We start from the raw sequence: 12,928 nt of genomic DNA on the forward strand, positions 1-12,928 counted from the left end.
GGAAAAAATGCTGTTGGCTCGCATTATGCCGATTATTCAAGAAAGAAACTTAATACCAGCCCACCAGTTTGGATTTAGAACGAGTCACTCTACAATTGATCAAGTTCACAGGATTACTAATGTCATAGAAAAAGCGTTGGAAAATAAGGAAATTTGCTCAGCAGTATTCCTAGATGTGGCGCAGGCCTTTGATAAGGTGTGGCATAAAGGTTTAATATGCAAATTGAATAAGGTACTGCCGAACGAAATGTGTGTGATTCTAGAATCCTATCTTACCGGTAGAACTTTTAGAGTTAAGCACAATAACGAATATTCAGATATTAGAAACATTGAGGCTGGGGTCCCACAAGGTAGTGTGCTGGGTCCTGTGCTATACCTCCTCTTCACAAGAGACATCCCAGAAATAAGTTCAACAATGACAGCCACTTTCGCAGATGACACGGCAATCTTAGCTACGGGAAAGACAATTGAGGAATGTTCAAACAAGCTACAAGTAAACTTAAATTTAGTCAACTCTTGGATGAAAAAATGGCGTATTAAAATTAACGAATCTAAATCCGTTAACGTAAATTTTACAAACAGAACCATTAACCCTGTTAGTATCATGCTTAATGATGAGGCAGTGCCATACGCTAATGAAGCAAAGTATTTAGGAATGACCCTAGATGCTAAATTACGCTGGAAAACCCACGTAAAGAAAAAGAAGGAGGAAATAAATTTGAAACTAAGAAAATTTAACTGGTTAATCGGAAAGAAATCTGAGCTCAACTTACATAATAAGCTCTTAATATATAATCAAATTATTAAACCAATTTGGACTTATGGTATCCAACTTTGGGGATGTACTAAGAAAAGCAATTACCAAATTATACAGACAATCCAGAACAAGGTGCTTCGATGTATTGTAGATGCTCCTTGGTATGTCAGAAACTCCACTATTCACAGAGACTTAAAAATCAACACAGTTGAACAAGAAATAAGGAAATATGCAATTAACCACAACGAAAGAATAACGCAACACGAAAACATAGAAATGAGGAAAATAATTGAAGATGAAGATAGTAGTGCAACACGTCGCTTAAAAAGAAGAAGACCTTTAGATCTTGCAGCCATAATATAATTATAAAATCCGGGGTTACCGTCGTTGGACGCTCTCCCACTCTCTCTACACGTGAAAAATAAATTGCTAGATAGGTTTAATTAACTTAGTTGCGATATATTAAAAGAGAAAAAAAAAAAAAAAAAAAAAAAAAATTTAAATTGTACAATTTTTTATAACGGTAACCAACCGTCAAAATGTATATACACATATAGATGTGTATATGCACATAATTCACATATAAATTTTATACATATTTTATCTAAAACATATTGTTTGAGTTCCACTTACAACTATTTACTCCAAACTAAATCTATCCACGTTCAAATACACTAGCCTATATAAAACAATAAACAACAGCAGTATACAAGCACATTTTTCCCAACAGATGACTAATTTATAATGAAAATATGATTATACAATGTCAAATTTACAACATTACAAAGATTTGTGGGTTAATTTTTACTCGTCACTATTAAGTAGTGTTGAATTAGACAATTAAATACACTAATTTGTAGGTTAGTTTTTATTCCAAAGTAAAATTCTAATGGCAACTGGAATACGCTTAACTAATATTTTTTTTTTTACTAAAGAGAGGCACGCATTATGTTCTTTTATTTCCCCTATTGTTTGCAATTATATTTTGCACCCTAAAATATTTGTTATTTATTTTAAATGATTTTTACTAATATTCTTCGGAGTTTTTGTATAATTATATTTACATACAATATTTTATACTTACATGTATACGTAACGTACGTGTTATTATATATATAATGGTGAGAGATAAATGCCATAATATATGTATGTGACCTATATGAGATTGTCATGCAATCTAAATGAACATTTTTCACAAGTGGAGCTTTTATTATACTAATTATGTTATCATATTTAAAAATTTAAGTAAAACAATTTTCATATATAGTTAAAATGTTTATTTTGTTAAAGGTACACTTAATAGGTTCTTTACATATTTTATAGTTCAGATTTACAACAACCGAATGTATTTAAATATGTATGTATATATGAGAGTAGTAATTAATATGAGGTAAAACGAGAAGAAGATCATGAAATTTTTTACATGGGTGACCATATAGTTTCTTTTTATACAACTCAACATGATGTTCAAGTCTATCAAAAACGTATTTAGAAATAAAGCCGCTATATCGATAATATTTAATTCTTGTTAGTTATTACAAAAGCTGCCATACAATTTTTGAAAAGTTTTATAATCTTCGGAAAAATTTTTGTACGCGGTAAGTATCATACAGCTACAAAAGTCAATACTTTATGATTTTTCTATTCTATTCTACCTTGTTTCTATAGAAATATGGTCAGTCCAATTTTATGTATAACAATAATTAATGTTCATATTGCAATAATACTCTTATATTTAAAATTAAACTAAAAAAATGAAAATTTTAAATTTTCACATTATACATACAAATTTTATATTTAAGCATACCTACATACATATATATACATATATAATCATGAATTCATACATATATTACAGAGTTTTAAGAATTTAACATTTTCATAATATTTTATTAAAAATATAGAGATCTTAAACTTTTCTAATTTAGGTCAAGGTTCTTTTTACTAATACTTAATATGATCATGAAATAAAACTGTTATACTTTTTATATTTTGAACAGAAAATATGGATACTTATACATGTTTTACACACTAATTAAACTAAATATGTAGATTTTAGAGTGTACAACAATTATAAACATTCAACAAAAATTTGAATAAATAAGAAACACTTGTATAAATCCCTTTTGATTTTATAAAATTTCAAAAAATATTACCATTTCCAATTTAATCTAAAATTTAAAAATTACATGATTTCCACAAATAGAGCTTAATGTACCCTATTATGTTTGTTTCCTACATTTACATATTTTAAAGTTATAGCATCTTTCACGGAATTTGCACAAAAATTACAGTCAACAATTCTAAACAGACTAGATCGCTTACATTGACTTTCTCTTATATTTACTTTTTTTCTTTTTTTTTTTTTTGATTTCATAATTTAATAATTAGTTTGTTTGAAATTATTTTTTACTTTTCATTCCAAATATTCAAATTTGAATAATGGCATTTTATTTTCAATGATGTTTAGGTCAAATGCCAATAGCATACGTACAAAATGTGATAGTTTTATTTCTACAAACTTTGTATCTACATATTTGAAGTAGTCAGGTCAAATTTTAGCCTCATACTTACATACATAGCTACTCAACTTAGATTTAACATATATATTTGTAACTATACTTATATAATAATATATGTATAAAATTAAAAATCAAAATAAATATAAAAAAAATAATACAAGTAACAAAGTCATAACACCTTTATTATGTTACTAGGTAAAGTTATTTACGTTTATTACAGTTAAAACCATTTATATATAAGTAAAATATCTAGTACGTTCTTATTATCTTTTTTATTGTATATAGGCACATAATATTTTTCACAACAGCAACAATAAATCAAGTTAGATATTTTATACTTCACTTAAACTATACAATTATTTATACATATACCTAACGTGTACTGTGATAATATACATACTAGTCTAATATTCTTTATATAAACTGTAGTTATACATATATTCACCTACTGTCATTATGGGGATTTTTTTTTTTTGGAATATAAACAAAAACGGCGTTATGTTCTTTGTTATTTTTTTCATTCACTTTTTTATTGTACTCTCCCTCTTTCGTTTGTCAGCTAACACAATAAATATGATTTGCTTCAGTGATTCGAAATTTTTTTCGTGAGGGAATTTCTTACATATAATTTTATAATTGGATGTTATAACTCTATTTTTATATTTAATAGCATAAATATTTACTTAATTTCATTTTTACTGAAATAATTTTAACAAAATGACAAAAATATTGAACAATGCTTTATTAATAGTTTTATTCTTAAGGTAGTCTAAATTAAATTTTTGCTAACTTTTGAGTCTAACATTTCAAAATTCGACAATTCTAGGCATCTTAGTATCTTATGTTTTTATAAAACTACTTAACTACTTAACATACATTATAAAATACACAACATTGCTCAGAACTTTTAAATTTTCAAATACAAAATTAAAAAATTTTAATATATTTTAATCGGAAACACTTAAGTGGATGCGGTAAGTGCCCCAGAAGTAATAAAATAATTGTATAAAAAAAAATTATTTACATTATAACAAAATCCTAAAAGCTTATTATTTTATATTGTTTAAGACAATAACGCCAATAAAATTTTCAAATATGAATAGAATGATTTTTAGTCAAGAATCATAACCTTAATAAACTAATTAAGTAATTGAAAATATAACTAATATTACATTTACACATACTTAACAGAATTTTTAAAGTTTATTTCGACATTAGATCTGGAAGGCAAAAAAAATTATGGAAGAAAAAGTCTCACTTTTACTTATAGAGAAAAATTTTGCTCTGCAAAATAAATAATGTGTAATAACATATCCTGTTTAATTCAATAATATTGAATTTAAATAAATTTTCATAAGGATTAGTTACAAATATAAAATATCAAACTGGTTTTTTTTACTTTCTAGTATTATATAATATAAGAGTAACTTTACCCATAATTAATCCAATTATAGAGTTTCCATATAAAGTTTTGCATAAATTTTGCAAAAATTTTTTTATTAATGAAAATTTATAGTGAGTGCTTATAGTAATCACTTCGATCTGTTTGTAATAAAATATGTTGAGGCATAATAGGACTGATCTTAGCACACTGGTAGGCTTTTCCTTTTGAGGAAAATGACCAGGAGGCTTAGGGTTGCTATGACGGATGTATGTCGTGGATGTCGGGATATGGCGGAGGTGGAGGAAGTAGAGCATGTCCTCTGTGCCTGTCAATTTCTGATGTGGAAAAGAAGGCGTGTCTTGGGGGCTTATTTTTACGATGGCTTGTGGACCTTTCCGGGGTGTCTCTTGCGCGGCTTTTGGACTTCGCCAGAGAGGTTGGCTGGTTTGGATAAGGGGTCTTGTGCGTCGGCCTGCATAGGGGTTATTGGGTTATGTGGGTTGCCGATTGGCCTCTTTCTGTTGGCCTAGTGTATGGGCTCTGCGCGGGTATACGGGTGCAGCTCCCCTCTCTTACTTACTTACTTACTTGTAATAAAATAAACCTAATTATTCCTAGTTAATAAAATAAAATAAATTATTTAAATTATCCTATTATTTTCTAGTACACCAATAATGGAACAAATTTTTCTAAATATCATTGAACAATTCCTTTCTGAATTACTTTTTTAATAAATTTTATTCGATACATTAACCAACATGACATGCTTACAGGAAAAAGAAGGGGTTAATTTCTTCTTTTTTTTTATTTAAATCACTTTAAAAATCTTGTTTTTGTTAATATGTGTGTTAAATTTTTATTTAAAATTGGCGAAATTAAATTATGTATTTTTCACTTTTACAATTTTTTGCTGTAACAAAAAAACAAACCAACAAGTAATTTTCAAATTAACTATAAAAATGCATTCATATAAGTAAGTTAAATAATAACGTAATTTAAAATAAATTATAAGTAGACAAAAAAAAAGGAATAGTTAAAATTTAATAAAAAAAAATTTTTTGCGGTTTTGTTCAGCGAATGTGTAATTATTAAACATTTTACATTTTATACGTATACGTAGCATAAAATTGTGTAAATAAAGTAGGCAAAATTGTACTCATATCACCAAGTAAGTAAACTTACGTATATACAAACAATTATTATATAAAATATTTTATTGTCTATTTTAAATATTTTAATATTAAAAAGTGAAAACTAAATAAGAAAATTAGTTTAATGGTAAAATTTCAAATATATACTTATATAAGCGTATTATAAGCAATTTATTAACAAACTAATAATACGAAAAATCATAATGCATTATTATTGTATATAAAATTAAATAAATGAGTTAGTAAAAGTTCAAACTGTATTTTCTAATCAATAGTTTTGAGATTTCAGTGTAAAACCTGAAATTTGAATATTGCATTTGAATAATAACCTATGATAAAAACGCAATGATGTTGTGTTTTATAAAATTCAGTTGTTACTGCTATACATAATATGTAGCTTCAACAAAGCAATCGAATTATTATAAGTAATCAATTAGAGAACTAAAACTATTTAAATAACTGTAAACTACTTCCGACTTCATTTAGTTACGCTTATATTACGTAATTTTGTCACCTAATTTTGTTCAAATTTTATTATATTTTTATATTATTATGTAATATTCATACATACATATATATATATTCATTTGCAACAAAATTTAATTATACTTAGTTTATAAGTAAGTAAATAATATAGTCTACTTATTTACTTACTAATAACTCCCGTTTTGACATTGTCAATGTTATCATGTTTTTTTTTTTTGCTTTCCGTATATTCGAATATATATATATATATATATATATATATATATATATATATATATATATATATATATATATATATATATATATATATATAAGTTTAATTTAATAATATTCTTATTATATACATAAGTATTTAAAACAAAATAATTAATAAACATTTTATTAAAATGCCAATAATAATAGTTACAATAATTCAAAAGCAGATATTTCATTATACATACACGTACTTACATACATATATAGGAAATAATTTGAAATGCATTTCAAACGACTTGTTATTCAATAAAGCATGTTGGAAACAAAAGAAAAAAAAAAAAACATTTTAATAAATACTAATCAGGAATGAATACTTAATATAAAACAAAATATTTGTAAAATTAAAAAGTTTAATACCTTGTAATTACTCAAACTATTATTTTATTATGTGATATAAGTAGCTCATACTAACTTAATGCAACTGAAGCGTTCAATAGGAAATATTAAAAAAAAAATTAAAATTTATTTATTTCAAAGTTTATTATGATAAACTTTAATTTTGCACTGAATCAAATGTACTTATTTCGGTAAAATCAAATGATTACTTATCAAGTTACATTCCATATTCATATTACAAATAAGTACTCTTTAATAAGTATTATATGGATTATGTATTTATTATTAATTAAAATATTGTCATTTAATATTCGTACTTAAGTAATCAAGAAAAAGGAAAGTGAAAGTGTTGACAAATTAAATTAACATGTAGTTTTATAAAATAATTTAGCATTTCCTATATAAAACAATACGTTCCCTTAGAATGTAGAGCCTTATAATTTGAGTTTTAACTTTAGTGTAGGTACCTACTAATGCGCATTTTAATTTAATACTTACTCCATCTAAAGCTATAATTTTAATGCATCATTAAACACTTTGTAAGACTTCAACTTGTTAACAGCAAACTTTTAATTCAATCTCCTTACATTTCAATCAAATTCAAAATTGTAAAAATAAATAATTGACAAACAAATTTTCTGGTTTCCTTAATATTTGTTCTTCCAAATAAGGATTCCGGATATACTTAAATAGATAGGTACGTGTACATACGTTATTCAAAGTATATTTATATGTAATATTACAATTCTATTTCTTTGTTTGGAATAAGCAATTAGCAGTAACTTAAACTGGTATAAATATTTCGAAAACTAATTCTTAGAATAAAAAATCTAATTGACATTGTGGAATTTTTATTTGATACATAAGTATGTATATATTATATACTTGTGAACACATGGATATGTACACATTTTTTTTCTGGAAAATGAAAATAAAATATTTTCATGGTGTAATCCCAATCGTTATAAAGAAGTAGAACTAGCACAATGTTATCCGATATAAACTAGGACTAGGTCGCAGAACTATTACTTAGGTATTTACAATGTTATCATTTAGATATAAAATCTAGGATTTTTTAAAAAAATTATAAACAACAATCTTGATGTGTTTAGAATTTATACCTGTTTGTAATTCATCTCTAGATCTTTAACAACTCCGTAACTTAATAAAAAATTTTGTTTGCCAGATTCAGTTTAGGAGAAAAAAAATCGAAAATATTAGGTTATTTTATAGCCTTATTTATACCAAACATTTTTTTATTAAATTTTCTCACGCAATTGTTTTTATATTTATTTATTATTATTACACATAATATGCAGGTAGGTAGGTAAGTATGTAGGTACATACATACATTATTCCATAAGCTTAAAATATAAAGGTAATATTTTTATTTAAATATATTCAATAAAAAAGCGTAATGCTTACCCTCATTGCCAAAAAGGCTCCATAATTTTGAAAATAATAAACCCATGATTTTTAATTAGTATAAACTTTCTACCTAGTATTAATTATGAACGTAATAAATCCCGCTTTATTGTTGGTATTCTCAATTATATTTTTGAAGTTAGGTTGTATGTAGGTACTGAGTTTTTCTTTGTATACTGTGTTGTTTTTTTTTATATTTGATATTTTCTCGATTTCTTTTTTTTTATTGTAATTTTTTTTAATATTTTTTAAAATATAAAAATTATTAATTTTTTTTTATGCAATGCACGTATTATCTTTTATGAATTCACTTAATTTGTCTCGTAAATTGAAGTATAAAAAATAAATTTGAAATGATAGTAATACAAAAATAGTAAAGAAATCCTTTAATCAAAAACAAAACATGGGGCCATGGGCTTTCTATTTATCTTGTATGTAAATCAATGACAATAAGCTATTATTTTGTAATACAAAAATTTTAAAAATAATTTTTATTTATTTATATTTATTTTTCACTTTCAATTTAGAATTTATAAATTTAAATTAAAAATTTTTTACTTTAGAAAACGAAAACAAATTTCTTTCCTTTATTCACTAAAATTTCTTTCACTTCTTTTTTCACAAATTTTTTAATATGCAAAAAAAAAACTCTTGTATACACAAAAAAATTGAATATTTTGCATTTAATTAGATTTTATGATTAACAAATTTTTTTTCAACGATAAATCTAATTTAATATCTTAAATTTATGTTAATTTTTAGATATAAAAGAATTGTTTTTTTTTTTTATGTACTTAAATATTCGTATTAATTTTTCTTTAGTCGTACACGATTACCTTCGAACATCACTCGTCCATTTTGTTCTGTTATAATAAATAAAACAAAACCTAAAAGAAAAAGTCACTTTAATATTTTGTGTTGTGGAGACTGGAGTGGAGAGTATTGTATTTTGAGTAGTTTTCGTTTTTTTGAGAAGAGAACACCATACAAAAAAAAAATTAGATTAAAATTTTGTATAACAGATATACAAGAAAAAATTCTCCAAACGTAATTTGTTTTGTCAATTAAAATATCATTTTATCTAGTGTTTGCCACTTTGGCGTTGCCATGTATGTATAATTTATATTGTCATTTTTTTTTTTTTTTGAATTGTGAACACAGATTTAAACTAAGACAATAATACTAAAATGAATTTGGCGAATACCAGATTTTAATAATCTATTTAAGGTATTGTTTACATATAAAAAAATTCAAATAAAATAATTGAACCTGCGACAAAATCTGACTATGAAAAAGGCTTATTATGACTTTTTTTAAGATTTCTTGTTTTAGATTTACAAATATAAATAAAATTCTATTAAATGCATATAAAATTCTTGAATTGATGGCATAGCACAACTCTAATATAGTAATTTTAGTAACTAATGTCTCAGTACATGTTAAATAAATTATTCATTGTAATTCAATTATTTATCAAAATTAACTTAAATTATTCCTTAAATTTGTTTTTTAAAAGAAAACCAAGCCGTTTAAACACACCAAATTATATTATATTAATATTATATTACAATTGAATGGTTTTTGATTGGAATTGATTGCGAACATAATCTATTGAAAGATTCTATTTGTATTGTATCCTTCTAAAATCTGACAGCTAATTTGTTTTGATAATAAATTGGATGAAATATTGCAGAGAAAAGATTGATATTTTTGAATATAAAAATATTCAGGTTATAAGGATTCTTAAAATTTTCTTATGAAATTTTCCAAATAGCTATGCGAATATGGTAATTCACATAATTCAAGTTTTAAATAAGTATCATTTTAAATTCGCGTAAATTTAGTCTTGTTTCAGATTTTTTCTATCCAAATATGGGTGGTGTAGAAGAACATATATTCAATTTATCCCAGTGCCTATTAGCAAACGGACACAAGGTAAATAACAATTTAAAATATAACAAAAAAGGAAAATATTAATGTAGTAGTATACGGATTAAGGTTATTGTTATAACACACACGTACAACGATCGAAAAGGCATAAGGTATATGACAAGGGGTTTGAAAGTATATTATTTACCAATAAAGGTATTTTATAATCAGTCAATTCTTCCAACAATTATTTGCAATATTCCATTGCTTCGCCATGTGCTATTGCGAGAACGAATTGAAATAGTGCATGGTCATTCAGCTTTTAGTGTTTTAGCTCATGAAACAATGCAAATTGGTAAACTATTAGGACTAAGAGTAAGTTTGTTTGTTCTTGATTGTTTGATATATTTAATGTTTTTTTTATTATCTTTTAGACTGTATTTACAGATCATAGTTTATTCGGATTTGCCGATTTGTCAGCAGTACTCACAAACAAATTCTTGCAGATATGTCTTTCTACTTGCAATCATTGTATATGTGTTTCGCATATTGGTATACATTTTTATAAACATTTTGTAAAATATATACAAGTGTACTTATACAATGTACTTATTTTAATAGGGAAGGAGAACACAGTCTTAAGAGCTTTTGTCCCCAAAGAAAAAGTTTCGGTGATTCCGAATGCGGTTGACACTGCCCAATTCACCCCAGAGCCATCAAAACGTGTAAACGCAAATGAAACTAGTAAGTGTAAAAGATAGTTATATGTTTAAATCAATTGAAATCTCAATTTAGTAATTCTCTATTACTATATCGATCTAGTTACGATTATAGTTGCATCACGTTTGGTGTATCGAAAAGGAATTGATTTTCTTGCTGATGTTATACCTCGATTTAAAAATAATAGCAATGTTCATTTTTTGATAATTGGCGATGGTCCAAAACGAGACTTACTTGAGGAAACAAGGGAGCGAGCAAATATGCAAAGTTGTGTTGAAATGATTGGTGCTGTTGAGCATTCGAAAATGCGTGATTTGTTAGTTCGTGGTCATATATGTAATAGAATTAATGTATACAGTTGAATTAAAAATTATAATGAACTTTTTTTTTAGTTGTAAATTCATCTTTAACAGAAGCTTACTGCATGGCCATTGTTGAAGCTGCAGCTTGTGGTTTGCAGGTTGTGTCCACAAAAGTCGGTGGAATACCAGAAGTTCTTCCGTCCAGATTGATTATATTAACTGAAGCTGACTCAAACTCAATTTATGAGGGAATTTTGCAAGCTATGGAAAGAATAAAGGAAAATCGAAAAATTTCCAAACCTTCTTATGGGCGTCGAATTTATAAAACTGCAAATTCTGAATGTACTTCCGATAAAAAAGATAAATCGAAGACTGTTCCTATTTCTAATAATGTAAGTAAAGGTGGAAGTAATTCATGTTTAAAACCAGTTGATAAGCACTGCAACAACAGTCTCAAACGAATAAATCAAAAAAACAACTTTCCAATGTCTTACAATAAACCTGCCGTAGAACCATTCACCAATAAAAACGGAAAAATTTTTGTAGAAGACACTGAGCAAAGGGAAATTGATTTTGATTTTCTAATGAAAGAAATCAATAACGTACGAAGCGGAACGTTATGCCCATATATTTGTAATGAAATTGTTACTAACTTATACAATTGGGAAAATGTAACACAGAGAACGGAAAAAGTTTATGAACGGGTATTAAAAGAAAAGGATCCACAATTAGGTGAAAAATTAGCTGCATACCTTAGAAGTGGAGTCTGGCCATTTTTGTTAGTTATAATGCTTTGTCACTGGATACTAAGATTTTTGGAGTGGTTACAACCAACTAGCTCAATTGAAATTGCCTTGGAATATCCAAGAGGCAAAAAAGATAAAAATAATAAGAATTAAATTTTAATTCAAATGCATTTGTTAGTATTATTTGCATTTTATGTAATAATGTTCAATAGCTTTATTCGGTAGTATTTTATAAAAGTAGGAATAGTTAAATTATTTAAAAATTTAATGATGTAAATAAAAATTTTTTTTATTCATTTACGGTATCGTACCTAGGTAATAAAAATGTTTTTTTTAAACTTTAAATTGATGCAAAATCTTAAAGAAATTTACAATTTAGATAATTTAAATTATAAGTTGTTAAATAAATACCATTTGTATTATATGAATTTGTCTTTATAACATTACATAATTTTTTGAAATTTGATTGCTGTCTTGGATAAAAAGTCTGTTAATCAATAAGCTACTAAGCTTGCATTTGAAAACTCCTTGTGTTTGTGTTGGAAAGTAATTTTTTGCTTTCCTTTGAATGATGAAGCTTTTTGGTTTTTATACTAATATTTCATAAGCACTTAATGAAAACGAGCCTTCACTTAATTTAAGAACGACCAAAGATCGGACTAACTTATCGAAAATCTTATGTCAACAATTTATTCTAGTGAAGTATGTTGCTAGAGGAATCAAAAGAAATTCTAACCATAATAAATACACGAAACTGCGAAGTGTCAAATGATGTTTCTCAAGCTTACGGAATCTTTTACGTCAAGCAGAATCAAAACACATTTTCAATTAAACCTTACGTCCAATATAAATCTATTATAATAAGTCCGTATTATATGCATTTCAAGTATAGCCACAAAATCATTGTGGATTGAACATTTGATTTTGAAATAATTAAATGGCAACACTAATTTCATAGATTTTTTATAATACTAA

The 12,928-nt window shown here is 25.7% G+C and overlaps 2 protein-coding genes across 2 annotated transcripts in view; one reads left to right on the forward strand and one right to left on the reverse strand.

Moving 5' to 3' along the window:
* LOC129618413 (ADP-ribosylation factor-like protein 5B) overlaps positions 1–9,186 on the reverse strand; it is a 35,328-nt gene extending 26,142 nt beyond the window's left edge. The window contains exon 1 of the mRNA XM_055533147.1: positions 8,317–9,186. Coding sequence (XP_055389122.1) covers positions 8,317–8,362 — 46 coding nt within the window. The 5' untranslated portion in view covers positions 8,363–9,186. The remainder of the gene's footprint in view (positions 1–8,316) is intronic.
* Positions 9,187–9,969: 783 nt separating this feature from the next.
* On the forward strand, positions 9,970–12,354 carry LOC129618417 (phosphatidylinositol N-acetylglucosaminyltransferase subunit A). The gene is made up of 7 exons (XM_055533152.1): positions 9,970–10,103; positions 10,161–10,251; positions 10,315–10,560; positions 10,620–10,737; positions 10,807–10,929; positions 11,008–11,241; positions 11,298–12,354. The coding sequence occupies exons 1-7, from the start codon at positions 10,093–10,095 to the stop codon at positions 12,104–12,106; spliced, it is 1,632 nt and encodes a 543-aa protein (XP_055389127.1). The 5' UTR covers positions 9,970–10,092; the 3' UTR covers positions 12,107–12,354.
* The last annotated feature ends 574 nt before the right edge of the window (positions 12,355–12,928 follow it).

Source organism: Condylostylus longicornis, unplaced genomic scaffold (assembly GCF_029603195.1).
Source record: "Condylostylus longicornis isolate FDR11 unplaced genomic scaffold, ASM2960319v2 ptg000006l, whole genome shotgun sequence".
In the NCBI taxonomy this organism is placed as follows: Eukaryota; Metazoa; Arthropoda; class Insecta; order Diptera; family Dolichopodidae; genus Condylostylus; species Condylostylus longicornis.

What these genes read in the sequence shown, in the direction of transcription:
- LOC129618417 (XM_055533152.1), top strand. An exon ending in GTAAACTATTAGGACTAAGA is followed by an intron (nt 10,561 to 10,619) that starts GTAAGTTTGTTT and finishes ATTATCTTTTAG; the next exon opens with ACTGTATTTACAGATCATAG. An exon ending in GTTAGTTCGTGGTCATATAT is followed by an intron (nt 11,242 to 11,297) that starts GTAATAGAATTA and finishes CTTTTTTTTTAG; the next exon opens with TTGTAAATTCATCTTTAACA.